The following is a 26694-nucleotide window of genomic DNA, read 5'->3' on the forward strand; positions in this document are numbered from 1 at the left end:
CATCCTGAGCACATAAACTATTGCATCATAAATGCCTCTTTACCATCTTTTCCAACAGAGCCTATGAGTTTCTGGAATTTCCCCCATTCTCAAATTTGAGTGGAGTACCAGCACTGAACACACTTCAAACACTCCCAGAATTAAGTGGAGGCAAAGTGAATACTTATAAGAGTATTATTAAAGTAGCAAATATGAAAGGGTAAAGGAAATAATAGCAGGTTTGGCTACTAGATGATTTTTGTTCTCATAATAAAAATCCAGCTCCCTCAGTTCCTCTTTTGAGTGACTGGTAAAGAAAAAGGAATAAATTAGATAAAATGTTTCCATCATCATTATCCAGCCTGAAAAAAGCTGCAGATGTCCCAGAGTACACTACTTTGGTAAACATTCCCAACCTTTGTTTGATATCTTGAAGCTCAGGCAATTATATTTCTCAGTTTGCCATAAAATGGAAAGCCTCATCACCTATCTGTCTTCTCAAATTCGAACTCTGTGCTCAGGCAGTTTGTTGTGACAGTCACAGCCCCATGGCTATCCATTTATTTGCCCTTGCTAACGGGATTTTCTCATCAACATTATCTTAGCTAAAACACAGAGGCATTAATGACAACTTAATTGAAGCAGAGGATGAAGTTCATGGAGTCATCATGTTTACTAGATGTGCAGATGGTGTCTAGATACAAATGGCTTATATGAAAAAGGGCAAGATTCGGCAAGCAGCTCTGTTAATTGCAGGGCTGTAGCCTAAAACCATCTGGCCACAAGTATTAATCAGGGTGAGCACTTCTATCCTGCACCAAGCTGCTCTCTCAGCCATCCCCACACCTCTGGGAGCTCCACTGGCTTTTATCTAATTAGTACCTCTACTGAGTACACCACCATACTGGGTTTGACACATTCTGCAGCACATAATTGTTGTAAAATGAATGTTCATTAAAAACCACTATTAAATTATTTTGCTGCGAAAATGACATCCTTCAAAAATGATCTGAAGGTCAACTCTACTAGTTCATTCATTCATTCAGTTACTCAACACAAAGCAAATAGCTACTAAGAACCTGCTACAAGTAAGGTCCTTACTAGACCCTGGACATACACTATTGGGCAAGGCAGACAATATTCTTTCCCATGTATCCTTAGCTTCTAATGTTAAGAGGCTATTGAACACCAATTATATAGGTGTATAACCAATGTACCTTAGTTATATGTATGTGTATAACTAATATACATTATTATGAGCTAAATAGTGCTTCCCCAAAACTGGGAATGTATCTATATTAATAGCTAGGATCCTTAAAGAAGCAATTAAGGTCAAATAAGGTCATATGAGCTGTCCCTAATTCAATACAAGAAGAAGAGGATATCTGTGCCTGTACACAAGTCAAAAAAAAATAGCCTACTAGGAAGAAATCAACCTTCCAACAACTTGATCTTGGACTTCTAGCCTAAAATATTGAGAAAAGGAAATTCTTTGAAGTCACCTATTTCTGTGCTATTTTGTTAGGAAGAAAGGAAATGAATGTGTACATATAGCCACACCTCGGGCAAATGCTCCAAAGGGGAGGAACCAGAATACTGGCAAGCACGACACCTGGCCTGCTTTGCGATGGTTTCTTGAGAAACTATAAATTGAGATAAATTTTTAAATATAAATGGGATGGTATATTGCCCACAGCTCCAGAGTGACTTTTTATATTTAAACACAATGTGAAATAATTACCAAATAAGCATCCATTTATGGTTCTGGTAACAGGTTCAGTGGCTAGAATTACACAGCATCAACCGAGTATAGAGACTTACAGACTGATAGAATGGATTGTTTATTAGGTATGTTTGGAATGCCTTCTCTCTAACTAGCACTAATGAAGTAACTAAAAAAATACTGATAAGGTAGTTGAGAAAATATAATGAACATTATCTCTGGTACCTAGGGGCTGAATGGGATAACCAGAGAAGACCTCTTCTATAAGCCATTGTTTCAACCATAATACATTTCCATGGCAACCAGTTGATTTCAAGATTTTTGCTAGAGATGTTTCCTTTTGCCCATCTCCTCACTGCTCTGTGTCTGGCGATTACTCCTTCCAGCTTATCGTCATCTATAGCTTCACTGCAGCCTGGTTGAGATCTTAGTTTGAAGTCTTCTTCCTTCATCTTATTGGTTTCATTCATTCATGATGAGACTCAGTCCTTAATCCTAAAGATTTCACTCTGGGTTTGGTGCCTCTAATGAGATCTAGGCGCATCACTAAATAGCTGGAAAGCACCAATAACGTGTACTTTTGTAAAAAACCAAAGTGGACTCTGAGCTATGTGACCTTATTGGTATACTTGTCCTATTTTCTGCAGAGATAAAAATACATATAAGGGCCTCCCTGCTGGCGCAAGCGGTTAAGCACCGCACTATGAAGCAATCCACAGCCTCTGCAGCACGAGTTCGATCCCCGGCCGGCCAGGGAGCAACAACCCACATGGCGCAGCAGACCTCTCCTGTCTCTCCTGCTGCACCTCTCAGCAGTGTATTTCAGTCAGTCTGCCTGTTCCGCTCCCCACTCTGTCTCTGGTGAATCCTCTCACCGCCCCCTGCATCTCTGGCCTGTGCCCCAGTTCTTGTATGCATAAATAAATAAATCCTAAAAAAATACATATAAAACCCTTATTTATGAGTAATCTGTCTTATTTTCTCTCCATATGAACTGGTTCTGTTAGGGGGAAAAGGATGTCCTAAAGCTAATTCCATACAGGCTTTGTGGACTCCACCCCCACCCCAGGCCAAAGTCAAAGACACTGGGAACTCCAAATCCCATCACCACCAAAGGGAAGGTGGCTGGGACCTGAGAATGGGGTTAAGCAGCCAGGTTGATATAAAAGGCAGACACGTGGGCTTGGCGGATCCCCATTTTGGCTCTTCGCCAGCTCGCAGCATCCGGCCAGCTCTGAGAGTGACTTTGGGTTTCCAGGTCGTCGGATCGGGTAGGACGCATTAAAGACTTTATTTCCCTATTTTCTCCCTGAGTTGTACATTTTCCTTATTTCCTTTTCCCTTGTAAATAAACCTTTTATTAACCTTTTGTGTGTGCCTGTAGTGGAGTATTAAGTCCATTTTAAGCGCGCGGGTGAGGACCCACAGCCAGGAACCCGTTCAATATCGGGGCTGCTCTATAACAGTTCCAGTATCTACAGCAGTTTACTCACCAACATAGTTTGAAAGCCCTGTACATTTTAATAACCTCCTTACATACACACACAACACACACACACAGAGAGCTAACTTGATTTAAATAAGGTAACCAGAAAAACAATGTCTCAGATGTGGAACTTTGGCTTCTAATTCTGTTCAGGACACTGAGTGTCATACACATGAACTCTGTGGAACCAAACATCTCATTCACAAAAAATCAGTGTATGAAAGAGGCCAAATTCACCTTTCTTGCTTTATGAAGTATACTATAATCCGGAGAGTAGAAAAACACGATATCTGGTTTTGGAGGCTTGGGTCTGAATACCCGTAATCAAGGCCACTTAGCCCACTTTCACAAAGACTTCTGGGTTGATAATTTTTTTGAAGATAATAAGAAAGAGGGTTGACATCCTGTTTTCTTTCAAGAACTCATATAAAGGGCTAAAAGGCATTTTACTGATTCTAGACAAAACTCTCCCTGAGCAAAAGAGCACAATGAGGTCAGAGAACAAGACTTATTCACATCCTATATCTATGCAGAGCACGGCTAGCCTGGAACCCTGATGGCTAAAATCTGAGCTTAAGCTCAGACTCTTGCTTTTTAGTGGGGAGTTGGCATTTTGAGAAGCACTATGGTAGGAAAAAAATGACCTCCAATTTTTTAATGACTAAAGCCCTCAAACCTTTTCTTCCTATTCCCATTTCTTAGCATTTTCCTATCAGAAAAATAAAAATAACATTGAAATGTCAGATCACTTTCAAAATAACTGTAATGGTGCCAGCTTTTTCTTTAGATTATTTAATGTTTCACATGAAATTCAAAACTTTCTGCCCTGATTCTCCAAGGTAATAAAACAAGCAGTCTATTTTACGTTTATACAATTTCTTCTTTTCCTAGATATTTAATATCTTGGACAATCTCTTTGAGAATCTTTAAAATGGCAACCATTTCTTTCATCAGTAAAATAGAACTGGGGGTTTATTACTCAATGAATAGATGTGGACTTGAGAGATAGAGTAGCCCTGCAACACATGGGACCTTAAGAGAAGTGACAAAGAATGGGAGTAGGGAAAAACATCAAATAGGATATTCAGGTTTTGCCCATGTTAAGATCTGTCTATCGTTCTGTTCTGATTCCTTAAAGGGTAAATGCCAACATTCCCTGTGCAGCAATTCATCTTGAAGGAAATGGCAAGTTTCCATGCACAGTCACCTCTGCACAGCCCCCGGAGTCTCAAGTAAGGTTTGGTGAGAAAGGGTGACTAGGATGGACAAACCTGTGTCATACAGGACAAAGGTTTTGGAAGCATATGAACTCTTACTGCAACCTCATGTCACTTAGTACACTTAGTCCTTAAATGATAAGCCTACTGAGTAATCACCACTAAGAATTTTAAAAGATCTGAAGAAAGTATATCATATATACTTAATGAATATTGGAGTGTGTGTGTATGTGTGTCTGGCCTTGTCCATATATAGCAGTCCCATCTTATTAAAAGTTTCATTCTTTTCTGTGGGTTGAGTTACCAAATCCAAAAATATTACTTTCATTGAGATACTTGGGAGGTAGGGGGAAGGGAGAGAGAGTATATTCATGTAACTTTTATGTCAGTATTTATTTTTGTTCTATTTTATTATTAGTTACTGTTGATGCTCTCTTATGTTTAATTTATAAATTAAACTTTATTGGAGCTATGTTTCTGTGCAAATATAATAGCAGTATATAGGTTTGGTATTACCCATAGTTTCTGGCAACCTTGGGGGTCTTCGAACATATCCTCCATGAATAAGGGTGTCTACTTTATAGATGTGATTTATTTATAGCAGTATAATAACTATAATTTATATTATACCGAGGACTCTAGTTTCAGTAGACTATAAGTGTATGAAGACAATAAATTTACTATCTTTTGCCAATCCCAAATAACCCAAAAAGCTAACAAGATTATTAAGTAAAATGTTTTCAAAAGACCCAAATTTACATTCTAAATAACTTGTTTTTCTTAATCATTCTATTATTTATTTGTAGATTTGTCATCTAAGGTAGAATTTCTTTACATATGAATTACTGAAACTGACATTATAAAAAACAAATATGGGAGGCAGTGAGAGTGTAAAAACCAAGAACTTGGGAATCCAAAGGAAGGACCTGAGTATGATTATTACCCTGGTGTAATAATCAATTAATTTCTAATTCTCAGTTTCCTCCTATGTGTTATCACAATAGTAAAAACTTCATAAGTTTTATGAAGCAGTTTTCGGAGCATTACATGACAGGGATCTAGCACAGTCACCTTTACATCACTTATAGTAAAGTGGTGTCCACTTTTCCTCTTATCTGCATATATCCAACTTTTCCAGAACGGATGCAGTAAGTATAGAAAATAAAGAACAAGACAAGGGAGGATTAAACTTCAGTCCTCATCATTCTGAAACCTCACCCCTTACAACTAAATTCAGCTGGCTTCTATTTTGAGAATGCATTTAGTTTACACTTCTGTCCCTTATTTCCAATGCTAAAAGCCCAACACCCCAGCCCCCCTAGCAATAGCACATGCACCAGAAATGGAACTTTGGGGCAGGAGTGAGTGTGAAGCATCTACGTGCCTGCCTACCCATGGATTTCATCTTCTATAGACTTCAAGTGTTAGAAACACCTGAACTAGCCTCAACAAAACCTGTAAACGTTTGCATTTCCTGGCCCATCAATAAAATATGATGCTGTTTTCTGTGATGCACCATGTGTCAAGGGTAGCCACACTGGCCCTCACAAATTATTGGTACAATGGTTATTACTTTCTGGTTTTTCATATAGGATTTATATCTCTTATAAAAACATGATGATCTCAGGTAAGCTGAAAAGTATCTTCAGAAATCTGAAGGAAGAGAAAAATTGTCTTTTGTTTGAGTTTGTGTTTGTTTGCTCTCTGCTCAGATAGAAAAATGCCAGCAGATGCAAAAGCTCAATCCATTTCAAAGAAAAATGAAAGACGTTCTTATTTCCCAAAAATTCAAGAAATTCTTCTTTGGGAAAGCAATGGTGCAAGAGTTTTCTGGGACAGACTTCAGGAACTCAACACATTTTTAAAACTTCCCTTTACTTGTTTCATTTTCTCAGAGACAGGTCTGAAATAAGTGGCGATTTCCTCCCTTACTGTATTTGGTAAACTGCAGCTTTTACCAGTCTCTCCCTCAGTCATAAACATGCTTTAATGGACTGACATTGTGCTTAATAATACAGGCAGCACCTGTACGCTTTAGAGAGAAGTGCCGCCAGCACCTGTACTGTATTAAACCTGCATTTTTGACCCAAGGCCTACATGTCTCTGTGCTTCAACATCTCACTGATTAGAGAGAAACAGCCCAGTGCCACCTCATGTTTTTCTTCTTCAACTAAGGAGGATTGAGGTTTAACTTTCCAACTCTAGATATGAAAACTATCATGTTTCTAAGTGATTACCTCACCTCCATTATTGGAAATCTTATAAATTTTGTAGAAGTCCTGTGATGGCACAAATTCCTTTAGCTTTTTGCACTCTGTTGAGTGTATCTCCTTCTATCTATAGGTTTTCGAGTCACTGTGGAGGTAAAGGTAGTTTCTCATAGGCACTAAGAATTTTAGACATTTTAGCTCATTAAATGCCATCAGTCTTATGTTGTAAAAGATTGTTTTCATCTCATGTTATTGACAAACTCTGAGTTCATCCCCAAAGAACCGGATCTCCAAAGAGTGACACCCTTATGTAGTCTACTTGACTTGAGTATGGAATGAACTTATTCACTTGCTTGTAGTGAACATAACATGGCAAAATAATATGGGATGGCACTTCTGGTATTGGGTTAGACAACAACTGTGGCTTTTGTCCTGTGTACTGGAGATCACCCCCTTGGAGCACTCACTCTGCAGGAGAAGAGTGCATTGCATGAACAGGCTTTCTGAAGAAATCATGGGAATAAGGTTGTTGGAAGTGGATTTTCTGGGGCCTGTCAATAACTATTGGATTTAGGTTGGAGGCAGATATATACCTCCAGTTGAACTTTTTTTTTTTTTTAGAGATTTATTTATTTATACAAGCACTGGGGTAGAAGCCAGAGGGGAGGGAGGGTGAGAGAATTCACCAGAGACAGAGCAGGGAGCAGAACAGGCAGAAGGACCAAAATACACTGCTGAGGGGAGCAGCGGGCGAGACAGGAGAGGTCTGCAGCACCATGTGGGTATCTCCCGGGCTGGCAGTGATACAACCTGCACTGCAGAGGCTGCAGAACTTCACAGCACTGTGCTCAACCCACTACGTCACCAGGGAGGTCCTCTAGTTGAACTTTTGAGATGACTGTAACCCCTGCCAGTGAGTTAATTTCAGTTTTCTGAGACCTTGAGTTAAAAAAAACCCAGCCAAGGTATCCCTGGGCTCCAGACCCATGAAAACTGAGGTGTAACAAATGTTGTTTCCAACCACTTAAATTAGGTATGATTTGTTACATAGCTATAGGTAACTCATATATTTTCATTTACATAGACACAAAGTTAGAGAGTTTATGCAAGCTCAGAAATCTGTAAGAAGAGGTTACCTTTTGAACCTCTCTGACTGGAAGACATGGACCCCCTACTATTCCCAGGGATTCAGTGGCTTTTTGTTCACTTACTGGGACTGAGATTTTTTGCATAGTCTAATATGATCTATCAGCCCACGTCCTTTACACAGTTTTATCTAACACAGTTTTATCTAACTTATTTGAATGAAGAAACTCATAGTCCAGTGGGGTTTGAGGACTTAAGTTGAAGAGAAATGCAATGTAGTGACATCCAGGATGAATAACCCTTGGCGCACAGAGAAGGGAGAATTGATTCAGACGATAGGGCCAGGAGGATTCTGAAAGGATCCGTGGATGAGCAGCATGCCACTGTCAGTCATGACATTGGTCAGGTTCATGGTCAGCATCTGACCTCAGTGAGTACTTGTCAACTAAGTGAATATACTACTTATGGAAGAACAGGAGACATTTTGTAAGATAACAAACGGAGAAGGAGGATGACAGCTCCGCCCTTCCAAATTGAAGAAACAGCAGATGGATGAGCCTAAATATTGAAAAGCAAGATGTGTGCACAGATCTGCTCCATCCTGCTGCATGTGAGAATCCATACTGTATTGCTATAAAAAGAAGAACTTGCCTAAACTCAGCTATTTGAACACCATTTTTAAGATTAGTAAAGGGGCTGGTAACAAAGAAGGAGGGAGTCCAGTGGTTTGTGGTAAAAAACTATGGGTGTTTTATCAGTGGGTGTGGTACAGTGACATTCATCTAAGGAGGTGTGAACCTTTCCCCCTAAATCATATAGAGTATTGTGAATCGATGTTACCTCAAAAAGAAATACAATTTAGGAACCAAAAAAGAAAGATTAAAATTGCAAACCCTCTGTCACACACACATATTATTATCAGTTTAAAAAGAATTAACAAAATGAGGTGCCAAAAACCACTGCAGATGAATGGTATACTTTAAATAGCATTGTATGGTCTCTGAATTTATACTTTAATAAAGCAGCTTTTAAAAAAAAGAAAAAGAAAGAAAAATCAAATAAAAGTTTGGCCATACCCAGATGTCACAGGTACTCACATTTACTTAATAGATAATCTTTAAAGTATGTTCTAAAGCTCAGTAATTTTCACTTGAAATAGAATTTGGGGACTGTAAAAAGTCCGCAGGGTAGTGTGGTGTATATGGAAACTACAGACTTTGAAGTCAGACAAATTCTCTATAAATTATGGTGTTTATATTATCATGTGATTTCAGAATTTATTTAGCTTCATAATCATCCTCATTAATAAGTAGAAAATGTCTTCTGTGTATGGCATGTTGGAGGGTCCATCCACATCGAAAGAGAACTCAGCAAGGTACCCTGTAGCTTTATATGATGCTAAACAATACTACAAAGAAATTCTTATTCCCCCTTTTCCCACGAGACATCTGAGAACCAAGGAAATTCAGGTCTCTGCCAAAGGCTGCATACCAAACCTTTATTTCCTGTCTTATTTAATAAGAAAATAATAAACAGATAAATAAAAGGCTGCCTACAAGAGTAAATTTGTGGCTATGGGTCACCTCACTCCCTATCTGTTTTGGCTAGAATATCAAACATTTGTTGGCTTGGTCAAACAAGACAGTGACCTAGGTGTCTGCAGACTGTACCTGTGAGGATTTCAGCAGCGTATTCTGTCACTTTCTGAATCAAAAGTCTCAGGGTTCCACCCTCCAGGCTCAACAGCAGGGTCCCCGAGCCCTTAGACAGCTCTGTGGACAGAAGCAGACCATCCTTGTTCCATGTTCGAAACTGGAAACTCACTGAGAGCCCATCAATTTGGGGGGTTCCGGGCAGCAGCAAATAACTGCTGCTGGAGTTGACAAATGTGATGGGAACAATTTGTGGTTCGGAGCAGGAAAAAGTGACATTGCCCTGGAAAACAATGAAAATCAAACATATAAAAGCCATTTTTTATTCTGCAATCTGACATCTGATATAAACAACTAGCTGGAGCTGACCTTAATTTCAGGATCATTCCACATTCAGCTGCAAGATCTTGAAGGAAAAAGTATGTCAGCTTTGTTAAAAAAAATACACCTGCAAGTTGCTCCCCATGCCTGTTTTAGGGTTCACAGTGTTATCTGCAAAGAGGACCATCAAAAACAAACACCCCCTCCCACACACACACACATGGGAATGAGAAACAGCAACAGTTTCTAAAGAACTACAGATATAAAAATAATGATATTCACTTGTTGAGTAAACTATGCACCAAGAAAACTATGTGCCCAGCACTGGGATAGCTTGAAGAGATACGCGTAAAAAAATTCTGTCACAACATGGAAAGTACTAAGAGAGATAACACTACCTGCTCCTATGGGAGTTTGGTAGAGAAATAACTAAACAGACAGGTTTTGCAAGATGCTTTCCTCAAAGGAAATGGGGAGGAGAGCCAAGGAGATTATACCAGCATGTGGCTATCTGGAGAGGAGAGGAGTGTGTCCTGGCTAGTTTTTTCAGCAAAGGCACAGTACATGCAAAGGATTGACAAAGAGAGTCCCTGGGAATTAACACAGAACCTGTCATTTCTAACAGTAAGTGGGACAGGAAAGGCCAGACCGTGATGGAATTGAGGCTAGAAAGATGCCAGAGGCAGAGTTTTAAAGCATTTTTGTTTGTTTGCTAAACTATCCTTCAAACTTATCATGAGTAAAGCGATATAAACCAGAATTTGAATTAAGAGCGTTTTCAAACACTTGGAGTGTGGGGGATGGGTAAGAGAACTAGAGATGGAGAATATCAAGTATGCAAGGACTAGAATCAAAAAGAAGAGGATGAAGATTTATTCTATGCATAAGGGAAAACTGGTACAAGTTTATTTGAGAAGTTTTTACATTCTTATCAAGTTTTTCCATTAGAAAGTTACAGGAGAATAAATATATACACCGACACACACATATACACATGCACACATACACACACACACACACACAGTTATGCCCAGCTGAGCCGTGTCCTGGAATCACTTCTGCTGGGTAAATAAGGAAACAGCCTGGCATGCCCCAAAATTGTGAATAGGGGGCCTCCCCTCGTGGCACAGCGGGTTGAGGGCAGCGCTGTGAAGCTGTCCGCAGCCTCTGCAGTGCCGGCCGTGGAGGGTTCCACATGGCGCAGCAGACCTCTCCAGTCTTGCCCGCTGCTCCCCTCAGCAGTGTATTTCAGTCAGTCTGCCTGTTCTGTTCCCCGCTCTGTCTCTGGTGAATCCTCTCACCCTCCTGTGAGTCTGTTGTTAAAATACTCCTGTATTTAACCTGTACCCCGGTTCTTGCATAAATCAATAAATAAATCTTAAATATATATATATATATATATATATGTGAATAGGTGTTACCTTATGAATGCCATTTGGTTTTCTGTTGCAAGATGCATAGTCAACCATATCCTATTACCCATCTCTACCATTTCTCATCTTAGATTCCACATTTCCTCAACAATATGTGAACATACGCAGGGAAGCGTTAACACAATATTCACATGTAAACTGTCATAAGCATATAATGTTCTTGCAAATCTTTTCTTTCAAGACCACTGAATGGCTGCCTTTGCAAGAAGCTGTAGCTCAGTCTTTGAGAGTCACTCCCATTTCCAGTGCCTCATATGAAAAAGGGCTGGAGATTTCTGAAAGAGAAACGTCCTGACTTGCCTGGCTTCCTGAATTCAACTTTCCATCGGGATGACCAGTGAGTAGGATTAGATATCCAGCACAGCTTTCAGTACTAGAGCAGGTTAGTAACTCAGCTCCCAAAACCCCATTGTCTGGAAAAACATCCCTAGGTCTTGACTGTTTCTTATGCTCATCTTGCATTTCTGAAAATCAAATAGCAGTCACTAAACAAACTTTTACCAGTGGGACATCTTTAATGAATCACTCATCAAGCACACTGCAATGAGCATACTCGTGCACTGAACACTTGTATGGATAAGATGTTTCCCACCCTTAAGGCTATAGCCAAAGGGTCAGAAATTCCCATCAAGAAATTACCCAGTTTATACGATCTCACAGTGCCTGGCAGTTGGCTAAACAGGCTAAGCACTTGCATGCATCTCTCATGTATTCTGCACAGCACTGCATCCATTTAAAGAATGACAATCCAATCTTAGAAGAGGTAAGTAATTTAACAAAAGTCATATGCCCCATTAGCAGTGACAACAGGAGACATTCTTATGTCTGTCTTACTTGAACAACTTTACTTTTAGCTACCTTCTCTGAAATATTCTCTGCACAGAGCACCACCATATAAAGTAAAATGTACCCAGTTGTTTAGGAAATTGCATTATTTTTTAATTTTAATTTTTAAAATTTCTGGTAGATTTTCTTTCAAAAATGAAAACATCCCCTCTGCTGGCAGATTGACAGAGACCAGGCTATTTTTTCCCAAATAAATAAATAAATAAATAACAAATGATTCTACAGTGAAGTTTCCTACCTTTCCTTTTCCCGAGGTCAGTATTACTGCCTCTGCTAACAAATTTACCTGAACAAAGTTATACCACAAATTTGACATGTGTAGAAAGTAAAATGTTTGAGAGGGAGTGGCGAGGATGAAGCCAGAAGGATAGGCGGTTATACAAGATCCTCTTCCTTTTATTGATATAAAATCCAATGTTGAGTTGAATCCAAATGATTTTCTGAGCTTTCTGCACTGACAGCCATGGAAGGTGGACCTTAGATAGTGGGGTCTACAGGAACAGATACTCCTCATGATCAGTTCCTTCACACCTGACGAGAAGGGCTCCACTGCTCAAGCTCACTCTTTCGGTTCCATTGAATAGCTAACAGGTCCCTATTATGTGAGTTCAGAATCCCATAGGGGCACGCAAGTGTCCCTGACTCTGTTCTGCTGAGGAGATTTCCAATAAATACCTCAGGGATCCTCACCAGTTAGGTCAAGGACACATGCATGGCTCATTTTGCTCAACAGGACTCGGGAGACTTTGACATGCATTGGGATAAGCACTCTCTCTCCAGATGGTTTCTTGGTAAACTCTGGGCCACTTTTTATTCCTCCACTCCCTTCCTCACACTGTCTTTGCAATGTCTTCTGTGTCCTTCTCTCCATGCGGCTGTCTGACCTGCCCAGAAATTCTGTTTTTAGAGCAAGTAGGAGAGAAGAGATGGGAGTAGATGGAGATGCCCACTACACCAAGTCCAACCAATGTTCCTGCAAATGTGTTTCCAGACAGCTTGTCTTCACAACTGTCTGCTGCCCCTTCTGGTGAATTCTATCTCACTGTGCTTGTTGCTTATAGTTGGGGGTGGGAAGGGCATTACCCACTCACACCAAGTGGGGGAGAAACAAAAAAAAAATTAGCTAAATGAAATAGTGCTACTTTTGAAACAAACATAGACTATTCGGTATTTTTCAATAATACCATTTGCAACTTCAGAATTCTTTTCAAAACAGCACTTGGGGTAGTTCCCACCAGTCATTTAGAAACAGCATGCCAACAGACAATTTGCTATAGAATAACAAAATAGTGTCAAAACAGAACGGTAAAAGCCAAGACTATATTGTCCCCTATATTCCCCTTTATTCTATTAATTCAGCGTTCATCCTGTCCCTATTCCAAGAAGGGAGTTCCACTCCTCAGGCTCTCTCCATTCCATTAAACATTTAATTCATTCAAGATTTTTCAAGCATTATAAAACAATGTGTTACACACAGGGGCTCATAAGTTATACACATAAATGTGATCCTGAGATTTTGCATTCCATAGTCATTACATCTCCATTTAAGTGTACATTTTAACTGTAACCAACCCATGATACAGGGCTGAAATGTAGTCAAATCTCTAAGGCAAAACAACAGGCTCTGGCCTCACTGGCGAGATGGAAAGCAGGTCCCTCTCCTTGCTGAGGGGCCCTTTTCCAGCCCACGTATCTTACAAGATCTATAGAGTCTGTCATTGTAATAAAAAAAGTCATTCTACAATGCAGCCGCAATAACCTGGGTGTCTGAAATGCTTCTGACAATACCACCTTATTCTGGTTGGGTGGTGACCTCTAAGATCTGATGGACACTGCCAGTCAAAACCGTGGTGAGGTGTCCCCAAGTGAACAATTATCATCCCTCAATAGGGACCTCCTTTTGTGCCCACGATGGCAATTCTTTTTTTTTAAGATTTATTTATTTATGTATACAAAAACTGGGGTGTAGACCAGAGGTGTGTATGGAGGTGTGTGTGTGCGAGAGGATTCACCAGAGACAGGTGGGGAGCAGAACAGGCAGACAGAGTGAAATACACTGCTGAGAGGATCAGTGGGCGAGACAAGAGAGGTCTGCTGGACCATGTGGGTAGCTCCCTGGCCAGCTGGGGATCGAACTCATGCAGCAGTGGTTGGCGGTAGCTTGATAGTGCTGTGTCTTTAACCCCTGTGCCACCAGGGAGGCCCAAGATGGTAATTCTTAGTGCCCTGTGTTTTCCTAGTCATACATGCCCCTCCTTCTCCAAAAGGCAAGGTACTGTGAAGTCCTGAGTGGAAAAAAGAGATACTATTTGCTCCTGGGAAACCCCCCAACAATATTTAGTTTCTCTCTGTGATCTACCATGGCCTTTTCTTTGCAGTTCTCAAAACACAAAAGTCGCCACCCCACTTTTTTTCACAGAAAAAAGAGTTCCATTTCTATGAAGGGAACACAGAATTTTGAGGCCCCAAAGATCAGTTTATTGACCCTCTTACAGAGACTGTCCATATCTATGTGAAAATATTTAATTTTTATATAAGCAACAGGAGATGACACTGGATCCTATCTGACTTATGAAGATTAATAACCTTGAAAGAATAGACAGACTCTCAAAACACAAATTTGTAATTCCATCAGTAGAGGAAGCAAAGCTTTTCATTGATTCAGTCTCCTCAAGGTGACCCTTCCTTTAGAGGGCAGAGAACATTCATTTCAATCATTTCCATGAAGGGGCTGTTCATGGGCTCACACACCAGGACAGCCTGTCTTCATCTGGAGGACTACAAAGTTCACTGAAGGAGGTGACACTGGAATTGAGACCTCACAAAGAACAAGAGAAACTAAGTGGAGAGTAAGGACAAGTGTTCCCTGAGCAAAGAGGAAAAGCATTTGCTAAGGCCTGAGACAGGAAGAAGCTGGCAGAAGATCAGTTGACCAGGGATCAGAAACCTGCACAACAGACAGGATGAAAAGGAAAGAAAGGGCAGAAAGACACACAATCCTATAAGTCTTTAGAACATGTTGAGGCACTAGAACTTGAGCTTATGGAACAAAAGGGACCGGAAAGGGGTGAAGATATTAGGTCAGATGTCTACCAGGTGCTTCAGATGCATCCCTCAGGGGGCTGCAGAGTGGGAGTAGAAAGCGTTATTATGTGCAAAACAATGGCAAAGAGGGAGAGAGTACAAAGCAAACAGATGCTTTCCAGTTAAAACTGCTGGCTTACTATACAGGGCACAGGAAGGGAAGATCAAGCAAGGTTCCTGCTGCCCTCTGCTTACACAGGAGACTGCAAACAGGAAATCACAGGGAAGGTATCTGACTGCTGATAGACTGTCACCTGCCATGACTGGTGTCCACGCCCACTAGAGTGTGGAGACACACTGACAGCAAATACTCATTTGATCAATGTGTGGTTGCTATGGTAACCTCTCCCCTAAATTCATTCCCTGCCTCTTCCCTCCATCAGGAATGGTTTCATTAGGTCTCTGTACCCTCCCTTACAGGCCAACACTAAATGCACCTTCCTCCTTCTCATTCCTGAAGTCTTTCCAGAGCTCTCCCACCCCCAAGGTGGCTGCCTTCTCCATTAGCTTTCAATACTATGTTTATCCTTATCTCCATATAGATCTGTTCATATATTCACGTACATTTATGATACTTCTTATACCATCTTGTAATAATTCGCTACCCTCTAATGCATGCATAGGTCTTATATAATAATAAACTTGTAACTGGGTATTGAACATCTTGCTTTGAATTCTGAGAAGGAAATGAAATTGCTCAATTTATGCAGAACTGCATTTTCATCACACATATTTACTAGGAAAATCTTAACTTTCTCTCTGATCCTTATTTTCGTTGCTGTAATTGGGAGAATATTATTATTGTAGGTTACTTTGGGTGAAATGCGAACACATGCCTAACACTGTTGCTAACTAGTTGTTTGTTTTCCTGGGTCTGCTCCTTTATATGGGTGACCAGAGGTGAGTCCCTTGTGGAATATTAGTTCCCCTCTGGTGACCGGAGGTTGCTAAACTGGAGGGTTGTAAAGTTCCCAAGGGTTCCCTCATTTTGGAGGCATTTGAAGCTGAACACAAAAGTTCCCATATCCTTATCATCTGTCCTCCTTTTAGAAGGGGACAGTCCTCATTGAATCGTTTCTGTTGTTGACATGAAAAAGGTAACCGAGAACTTATACTTTAATGACTCAGGATATAAGGAAGTAAACCTAGATCTTTTCCCTACCAATTCCTATTTAAGTGCTGGGAAAAGAGCAATAATCTCCATAAAAGATGATGTAAAATTTTAACCCAAAAAATCAGAAAGCAGAAGATACTATTTGTGTTAGAAGGCAGAATTGTTACAGGGCAGGGAGAGGGGCAGCCCAAACTGGGCAAACCTGACTATTCTAAATGGGTTCTGCCATCCACTGCATCAACACAAAACATATGAGACTTTAATGAAAAGGAACTTTAATACAAAGTTGTATTAAAGGAACTTTAATACAAAATGAGGGGCACTCCATGCCCACTCTAAGTTGGTTCTGCCATCTACTTCAGAAAGACAAAATATACTAAAGTGTGTTAAGTCCTTGCATGGAAAAGAACTTTAAAGAAATTAGTGTGCAATAGAGAGAAGAAAAAGAAAATTGTTTCAAAATCAAACACCAAAGTCACCCATCCCATTGTGGGTAAATGTCCAGCCAAACAGGATTGGCCCAAAGCTGGGCAGCTGAGGCCCTTTGCAAAGCTTGCCACCTTCTAGTGGGGACCCATATAAAGGAAAAAAAAGGGGCCAAGCAAGTCTGGAAGGAAAAAAGCAAAATCAAAATCAAGATAAAGGCTGCCATTGTCAGCCTCCACATGGGTCTCTTTAAGTGTTTCCTTCTATGTACCTCAAGTTTCTGGTACGAATTCAAGGACGAGAAGCAAGTGTGGCTTCTTTCTATCTCTCTGCTCCAAGTGCCTCCTTTAGGTCTCCTCCTAGTGTCCTTCATTTTCCTTTTCCAGCCTCCTTCTTAAATCCTTTTCTAGCTTCTCTCTGCTGCTCAGCTCCACCCTTCCTTGGCTGGGGCAGGTAATCTGGAACCTCCCCTTTCTATGGCTAATCACACTCTTACACCCTGATGTAGGAAGCCAGAGAGCAAAATCCTCTTCATTGACAGGATCCATTCAGTTCAGTATACAAGAACATACTGCCTGAAGGTAAAGACAGTCTTTTCACAACTTCTGTGGACTACCAGAGCCTGATGAAGATTTAACAATGGGGCATTCAGTCTTTGCATCTCTACAGAGCCTTTTTTAGACAGCAACAGGTTAAAGGTTTCATTGTCTTCCTCCAGTATTAGCATTTCTTTAAGTGGGGATAACTCAGAACCTGAAACCCCTCTTATCAAGAATAATTACTGAAAGGTCATTCAGAAGGCCTGAGGCCAATGCAGGAGGGGAGAATGAGGGCCTACTGATACCATCAGAAAACAACTCTGTTCCTCCTCAAACCATTTCCCCACCTGCAAGCCCGGTTCCTCTCCCCACCCCGTAAAAACCTGCCTTCCCCTGACAATGCATGGGACTTCACCACCCTGACTTCCAGGGGGCACAATAAATTTTCCCTTCCTTTCAGAAGTTTCGCCTGTTTCTCCTTTTCTGTACAGCGCTGGACCTTTCAACTACGAGTTATGTTCTTAAAGCCAGTAACTCACTGTTCCTTCTTTCTCCATCTCTCTGCTTCTTTTCCTGCTGCTTCTCAGTCCTTTTCCCCAGTCTTTTCTAGCTTCCCCTCTTTGCCCAGCTCTACCCGCCCTTAAGGGTGGGTCAGGGAATTTACAGAGTTGAATTTCATATTTAAAAAGTAAAATTTAAAAAAAAACCTGTATACCAGGGGCCTCCCCGGTGGTGCAGTGGTTGAGCGCTGGGTTGCGAAGCTGCCCACAGCCTCTGCAGCGCCAGTTTGATCCCTGGCTGCTCCCTGGCCACCAGAGGAGGGTCCCCCATGGCGTGCAGACCTCTCCTGCCACCCGCTGCTCCCCTCAGCAGTGTACTTCGGTCCTTCTGCCTGCTCTGCTCCCCGCTCTGGCTCTGAATTCTCTCACCCTCCCGCTTCTGACTGTACCCAGTGCTTGTATAAATAAATAAATAAAAACAAATAAATAAATCTTTAAAAAAAATGTATATGAGGATATAATCCACTGACTATTCCATGTCCTCCAGGAAGAGGATAAAATACTTTACAAAGAGGAATGCTAGGTTAATGCTGAACTTTACCAGGAATTACAGTGCTTACAGCTATCATGGAGATGACAAAATGGGAGAAATTATGTGTCAACTGCCCAGCAGGGTGCTGAACCAGAGCTTTGCAGTGAAAATCAGGAGAAAACATTTATGAGAGAGACACAGGTTTTGAGGCACCGCCTCCTTCCAAACATTCAGGCCATCCTGCCACCAAATCTGAAGTGTGGTGAATGCTAAGGCAATCCTGTAAACCTCTTACAAACTGAAAGCTTTATTCTATGGTCGAGGGGCTCATCTAAAGGCCATCTTTCTGTAGAAGCATAATTACTGTGGTATTTTGTTTCAGGGCAGGGAGAGGGACACCCCAGGACCCCCAAACATGCTTCTCTAAATAGGTTCTGCTATGCTCTGCATCAAGAGAAAACATATAGACTTTTAATGGAAAGGAACTCTAAAACAATGCAGAAAAGATAAAAAATATAGTTTCTATATCAAGCATCCAAATTTACCCGTCCCCTTGTAACAGGGTGGTCCCCAGGAAAGGGGGAGGTTCCAGGTTGCCTGCCCCACCCAAGGAAGGGTGGAGCTGAGCAGGAAGAGGAGAAGCTGCAGAAGAGACTGAGGAAGGAAGCAGGATGGAGCCAGAAGGAGACTTGGAGGAGGCGCATGGAGCCTAGAGACATGTGAAGAAACTGCGCTTGTCTTTTGGTCGTAGACTGGGTGACACAGATGTGGGTGAGAACTGTGGGGAGGTGACAATGGCAGCTTTTATCTTGATGTTGATTTTGCTCTTTTCCTTCCGGGCTTGTCCGGTTGTTTGTGACCCTTTTCTGTGGGTCCCCACTGGAAGATGCTTTAGACTTGTGGCAGGCTTTGGGGCCTTGTTCTGGGCCAATCCCATATGGATGGACTTTTACCCACGAGGGGACGGGTAACTCTGGATGCTTCATTTAGAAACTAGACTTGTAACAGGGTGGTCCCCAGGAAAGGGGGAGGTTCCCTGCCACACCCAAGGGAGGGTGGAGCTGAGCAGCAAGAGAAGAAGCTGCAGGAAGAGAGGGAGGAAGGAAGCAGGATGGAGCAAGGAGACTTGGAGGAGGCGCATGGAGCCTAGAGACACGTGAAGAAACTGCGCTTGTCTTTTGGTCGTGGACGGGGTGACACAGATGTGGAAGAGACCCGTGGGGAGGTGACAATGGCAGCTTTTATCTTGATGTTGATTTTGCTCTTTTCCTTCCGGGCTTGTCTGGTTGTTTGTGACCCTTTGCTGTGGGTCCCCACTGGAAGATGCTTTAGACTTGTGGCAGGCTTTGGGGCCTTGTTCTGGGCCGATCCCATATGGATGGACTTTTACCCACGAGGGGACGGGTAACTCTGGATGCTTCATTTAGAAACTAGACTCTTTGCCTTTCCTGTATTGTTTCCTAGTTTTATTAAAGTTCCTTCCCCTTAAAGTCTCCTATGTTTTGTGTTGATGCGGCGGATGGCAGAACCCATGTAGAATAGGCAGGTTTGTGGGGTTTGGGCTGCCCCTCTCCCTGTCCTATAACAGACTCTTTGCCTTACCTGTATTGTTTCCTAGTTTTATTAAAGTTCCTTCCCATTAAAGTCTCCTATGTTTTGTGTTGATGCGGCGGATGGCAGAACCCATGTAGAATAGGCAGGTTTGTGGGGTTTGGGCTGCCCCTCTCCCTGTCCTATAACACCCTCATGGGTAAAAGTCCACCCAAACGGGATTGGCCCAGAGCAAGGCTCCAAATCCTGTCACAGGTCTAAAGCACCTTCTGGCAGAAAAGCATAAAGAAGGGTCAAAAACAGACAAGTCCAGGAGGAAAAGAGCAAAATCGACATCTAGATAAAAGCTGCCATTGTCACCTCCCTATGGGTCTCTCATCCACCTCTGTTCCAACCAGTCCAGGATCAAGAAGCAAGTGCAGCTCTTCACATGTCTGCTCCATGTGCTGCCTCCTGGCCTCCTTCTGGCTCCATCCTGCTCCTGCCTTCCTCAGTCTCCTCTGCAGCTTCTTCTCCCTGCTCAGCTCCACCCTCCCTTGGGTGGAGCAGGAAACTTGGAACCTCCCCTTTGCCTGGTGACCACTCTGGTACATCTGGAAGACTCCTGGGGGAGTCCTATCTGACAGTGGCAGGTGCCTCCAGGGGTCTGGCACCCACATTTCAGAGCTTGCTCTCTGGGTCAGGTTGGCCCCACCCCTCCCTGCCTTGCACACACAGCAGTCCAGAGTCCAGTACTTCACAGCTAGCGCTCTCTTTGAGGCAAGCTCGCCAGCTTTTGGAACCGCCAAGATGTCATTGAGATGGGTGGTGGGAACTGCTATTACCCGTAAGGGAGGCGTGAACCACAGCTCCATCTGCCAGGTTGGGACCCAGGGCAGCCACGTGTCTCTTGTCTGACCCATGCCGAAATAGGTGAACAAAAGATTCAAAGTGTCTGATCATTGTTGTAAAAGTGAGGCAGATTTTGGCGAGGTAGGCAGGTGGAGGATCACGGAGAATGAGAGTAGAAAAATAAATTTATAGAAAAATGGAAATTTACAGGCCCTGTGTCTGTGAGCGGGAGAGCTGTTTGTCAGCAGGAGATAACCAAAGTGTTTGATACGAAGAGCAGAAGAAGGGGTAGTGATTGTAACTGGGGGGTCCCCAGGGAAAGGGGAGGTTCCAGGTTTCCTGCCCCACCCAAAGGAGGGTGGAGCTGAGCAGGGAGAAGAAGCTGCAGAGGAGACTGGGGAAGGAAGGAGCAGGATGGAGCCAGAAGGAGACCTGGAGGAGGCATGTGGAGCTGAGAGACACGTGAAGAAGCTGCATTTGCTTCTCAGCCTTGGACTTGTATCAGGAACTGGGGGGACATGTAAGAACACACTTGAAACAAATGTGGGTGAGAGGTGAACAATGGCAGCATTTACCTTGGTTTTGATTTTGCTCCTTTTGTCCGAGATGTGCCGGGTCCCTTCTGGCTCTTTCCTGTGAGTCACCACCAGAAGGTGCCTTAGACACGCGGCAGGAATTTCTGGCTTCAGTGGCCCTACTTTGGGCCAACCTTGTTTGGCTGGGCATTTACCCACGAGGGGATGGGTAACTTTGGGTGCTTGATTTGGAAACTATTTTTTATCTTATCTTTATTGCATACTAATTATATTAAAGTTCCTTTCCATTAACGATCTTAGGCACTAGAGTATGTTTTGTCTTAATATGGTGGATGGCAAAATCTATTTAGAGCAGTCAGGTTAGGGGTTTGGGGGTGTCCCTCACTCAGTAACATGAAACCCTCTGTTTTGGGCTATGAGTGTTAATCTCTAGTAAGCTCCCCTCCCTTTTAGCTGCCTATGTGTTAATCTTTAGCAAGCTACCTCCCCACACTTGTATTCAACATATAGAGGCCCTTTAGTGGGCTATATTTAGTACGAAAGACCCTAGATGTGAGTGTTTTGTGGGTACCATGTCCTCAGGAGCCCCCTCCCTGTCTTTACAGGATATCTCTCTGCTTCTCCATTGCTAAATAAACATTAAAACTCACTCCTCAAAGTCCATATCCTCAATTTTTGTGACACAAGACAAAAAACTCACCACAATACAACAAAGGGAGCTGAGCCCAGACTTTGGGACAGGTGGGGAGTAAACCATAAAATAAAGGTAAAATGAGCCTGAATCTAACTTGGGGGCTGGGATAGAAGAGTCTGGAACAAGGCTCTGTATAAATGAGGGACAGAGTGGGAGGGCATGCAGTCATTCTTTTCCCACTAAGACTGATCAAATGTTATCACAGCCAATCCTGGTATATTCCTTCCTGGGGTCCTGAGTGGAGATGGTACATTAGGTATGGCTGTTCTGTGTTGCCATAAAACTAATTTTTAAGACCTCAAGGGAATGCAGCAATTCCAGCTTAACATTCTGCTTACCTTGACTGGTTTTAGAGTTTCTTAAACGTGCCACTTCCAAGGATTATATTACTGTGCTGAGCTGTTATTTACAAAGCATTTTCATTGTGGGTGTTTGTTTTGTTTTTAATCATCATCCAGACATCACAACACCCTGGTGAGTAAAAAATAAAGCTAGCAGTGCAAGGCTGAGTTTCAATCACAAGACATCAAACAAAGCCAATCAAGCATTTATAAGCTAGAGGAAAATGATCTTGATTCAATCTAATATGCGGGGAAAGATTTTGAAACCAGTTCTTGATTTTCCAAATGAGTACAACCATTTCTAATTTGATTTGTCTGAAAACCACCAAGACTGACTGCCCTATTATCAGGAAATGTCGGGGAAATACTGCCCTGTGAGCTCTATCTGTCGCCCTGATCCACAAATTTACGGAGCATAATGGGACCAAATTTGGGCTCTTTTTCATGTTTGGAAGAAAATAGGTCTCCATCTTTTCACTTATTCATTCAACAAATATTTATTAAGCAGTTCATGTGGGCCAGGCCAGGTCCTAGTGGCAAGGGCATCATTAAAGAGTCAGCAGGCTCAGACCTTGCCTGCCTGGGATTGAACTGTGTTGGGATAAGGGGCCTGGAATATATCATCCCAACTATGATTAAGTGTCATGAGATAGGAAGTCTTAGTTTCTGGGACAGCAAGTGACAGGAAATCGGGCAGAACATTTTGCTTTGAACTTCAGAGAATAAAAAGGAAAATGTGGTGCTGGGAGAAGGATAGAGATGGAAGGAGCAAGCCAGAGCACACATAGTAGGGCGAAGAGCATTTTAGGAATGAAAGAGAGACTAGACCCTTGGCATTCATAGATAATGGCAACATTTTGTTTCTGTCCAAGGAGGCCTTCAAGGATAGAGATTGTGTCCCTTAGGGTTTCATTTCAGGGACACCAGGAAAGAAGCATCTTTAGTGTCAGAGGACCATTGAGGACCAGAAGGCATGGACAGGCTGGTGGATGGTCCTGGAATACCTTCTCACCTGCCCTCCAAGGAGCTGAATACCCGCAGGCACCAGTAAACAGGAACCCACTGAGCCATAGGCTGCCTTTAGTCTCCAAGAGTCTCTCTCTCTCTCTTTTTTAATATTTATTTATTTATGCATACAAGGGCTGGGGTGCAGGCCAGAGATGCAGGTGGTAAAAGGATTCACCAGAGACAGAGGGGAACAGAACAGGCAGATCTAATGAAACACTGCTTGAGGGGAGTTTAGGGTGAGACAGGAGGGGTCTGCTGCACCATGTGGTAGCTCCCTGGCTGGGGATCGAACTCATGCTGCAGTTGCTGCAGATGGCCCCACAGCACTGTGTCCCAACCTCTTGCACCACCAGGGAGGCCGCTCCAAGAGTCTCTCATGCGGCGGCCTCTCTTTTGCCTTCCTGAACCCACCAGCTCCTTGGTCAAGGATTCATTTGTGACTCCCTGCTGGGGGTTGCTTGTATTTCTGGCCCAACATTTCATTTTTCCCCAGTGTATCAAATATGAACGTCCTGACCTAAGAATTGCCTTTTACCAGTGATGGTGCTTTTCACCTAGAGACAGCCCAGAGGAGGATTTGGGGAGGTGTTAGACAGGGGGGAGAATGAAAAACAGGCCATGATTAAATGAATAATCTTAGTTTTAAGGCAGAAGATAAAGCTGTAAGTCTGTTCTGAACACTCTTTAATTTCTGTTTCTAGATACTGTGCACCAGTATTTGGAAATAGGAATCAAGAAGCTTAAGAATATTAATAATCCTTTTTGATACTTCCATTTTCAGCAATCTGTTTTCAGGAAACAATTTGAAATTGGACCAAGACTTATACACTAAGCACCATTATTTATAGTAGCACAAACCTGGGCCTAAAATTAAAGGAATCATTAAGTAAATTATTGTATGAATTAAAGTTCCTTTCCATTAAAGGTATATATTTTTGTCTTCTTGACCTGTATCAAATCCTACTATTTTGCTACAACTAACAGCAATGCCTATGGTAAGCATGAACATTGTTCATAATATATTAACACGTGAAATGAACTGATTACATATTTTCACACACTAATTAGATAAAATAACCTCATATGAATATGTCAGTATAGAATAGAGACTAATTTGCTAAATGATGTCTCTTTGGATAGTGGAACCATGGTGATTTTTACTTATGTAACTATATTTTCTCTGCTTTTAATTTATTTCAAATGAAGAATGATATTTTTTATAATGGAAGTTTGAAATAGTTACCCAAGTATGACTTTATTTTAAAGCTTACAAGACAACAGTATTTAAGATTAGGAATTTCTATCAAGGGCTTCATGTGGATTATTGAGAAAAAGAAATAATAGCTGCTTATCCAGGTAGGGGTAGAAACAGTTGGATATAATACTCAGTGACTACAATTTTTCCAGTGATTTCTATTACTGAATAATTTCAGAGTTGTTTGTATCTTCCAGTGCAATCTTTAGTCATGTAGTGTTCAGTGTTCTCCATTTAAGTGGTAAAGGCAACACTTATCATGTTAATATGGTCAAAAGAAGGTGGAAGTGTGTGTGTGTGTGTGTGTGTGTGTGTGTGTGTGTGTGTGTAGTTGGGGGAGTCATGTGCCTGTCCATATATTTTCTTTTTGAATGATTTTTCTTCTCTGAACTATTTTAATTCACCCCAAACAAAACATCTTTCCACTCTCCAAGCATGTAGATGGTGCTTTTTTTTAAAGACAAAATCACTTTGGTAAGTTACAAATGTTTTTAGTCATGAAAACATACTGCAGGTATTGAGTAACAGCTGAAAAAGCAGCAAATATATTTGTGAAGAGTCAGTAACACCAACTGGCATGAAAAATTAAGAAAATGTATAGTTCAATAATGGATATATTATAAAAGTAAACTACTCAATTTCATCAATAATTATTTATGAAATAGCAAGAAACATCAAATGCTAATTATTACTGCGATCTGAAATTATATATATATATATTAAAGATAAGCATATAAGAACAGGGGTGTAGGCCAGAAGTGTGGGGGCATGAGAGGATTTGATACAGGTCAAGAAGAAGGGGACCCCAGAATCCCCAAAGCTGCCTGCTCTAAATAGGTTCTGCCATCTGCCTCATCAAGACAAAAATATATACCTTTAATGGAAAGGAACTTTAATTCAGTTAGTGTGCAATACAGAAAAGACAAAGAATACAGCTTCCAAATCAAGCACCCAAAGTTACCCATTCCCTCGTGGGTAAAAGTCCAGCCAAACAGGACTGGCCCAAAGCAAGGCCCGGAAGCCTGCCATGAGTCTAAAGCTCCTTTGGGCTGGGACACATGGAAAAAGGTTAAAAACAGCCAGAAATATTTGGAAGGGAAAAAGCTAAATCTCTCACCCACATCTGTTTCACCCAGTCCAGGACCAAGAATTAAGAGCAGCTTCTTCGCATGTCTCTCTGCTCCACGTGCCTCCACCAGGTCTCCTACTTGCTCTCCATCCTGCTCCTTCCTTCTCCAGTCTCCTCACCAGCTTCTTCTCCTCCCTGCTCAGCTCCACCCTCCTTTAGGTGGGGCAGGGAAACTGGAACCTCCCCTTCCTGGGGACCACCCTGTTACAGATTCACCAGAGACAGTGGGGAGCAGAACAGGTGAATCTACTGAAATCCACTGCTGAGGGAGGAAGGGGGTGAGACAAAAGAGGTCTTTTGAGACAAAAGAGGTCTTTTTGCCATGTGGGTTAGCCCCCTGGCCAGGGATCAAACTTATGCTGCAAATTTATTGAATTTGTTCATTTTTACCTTAAAGCACTTCACGATTTAATCTGGCCACATTTCAAATTCTCAACAGCTGGACATGACTAGTAACTACCATACTGGATGGCACAAGACTAGCACATCTTTATGATGGTGATGGTAGAACTGGCCTTTGCTATGTAGACACTGAAATGGAAGTTGTGCCACTTCACACATGAGAAATGCCACTGTCCTTTTATTGTTCACAGGTTTGGGTGGAGATCCTAAGTTACCTACTCAAAGTCCATTTTCCTCCTCTTTTATGGTAGTTGGGTTCCAATTTATTAGAGGCAGCAATATGGCCAACGGGGTGACTACATTTTCCACTCTTTCCCTACAGATATATGTGGCCAGGTCACTGAGTGTGAACTATGAGGTGTGGGATGGCAAAAGCATTAGAGGGGACTTCCTGGAAGACACCTCAAAAGGTGCTTATTCCACTGACTAGATTGCTTCTCTTCCTACCTTATTTCCTACCCTATTTCCTCAGCTGTGTTGGTAGACAAACAACCGTAAGTTCCAGGACTTAAGGAAGGAACTGTGAAACAGTCCGGAAGCCTGCCATGAGTCTAAAGCTCCTTCGGGCAGGGACCCATGGAAAAAGGTTAAAGAAGTTCTGTTAATTATTGATTATGTATCTTGGGCAAGTTCCTTTAATATTGTTAAGACTGATTTTTCTAATTACCAAATGAAACCACAATAATCATCCACTTCAGAGGATTATTTTAAGGATTAAAATAGATAAATATGAAATCAGTTGATAAGAGTATCTGACACATATTAAATGCTCAAGAGGATATTTTATTCATTACTAAGT

The 26694-nt window shown here is 41.9% G+C and overlaps 1 protein-coding gene across 3 annotated transcripts in view; it reads right to left on the reverse strand.

Annotated features, from left to right (window-relative positions):
* Positions 1-26694, reverse strand: part of CNTNAP5 (contactin associated protein family member 5) — an 831834-nt gene that overhangs the window by 373370 nt on the left and 431770 nt on the right. For 2 of the 3 annotated variants that reach the window (XM_054699622.1, XM_037523193.2), the window contains exon 8: positions 9372-9636. In XM_054699622.1, the coding sequence (XP_054555597.1) occupies positions 9372-9636 (265 nt within the window). Of the gene's footprint in view, positions 1-9371; positions 9637-16848; positions 17023-26694 lie in introns of those variants that run through there. The other variant, XM_054699623.1, reaches the window with a different exon arrangement.

Source organism: Talpa occidentalis, unplaced genomic scaffold (assembly GCF_014898055.3).
Source record: "Talpa occidentalis isolate TD23 unplaced genomic scaffold, MPIMG_talOcc4v2.1 talOcc4.3, whole genome shotgun sequence".
Taxonomy (NCBI): Eukaryota; Metazoa; Chordata; class Mammalia; order Eulipotyphla; family Talpidae; genus Talpa; species Talpa occidentalis.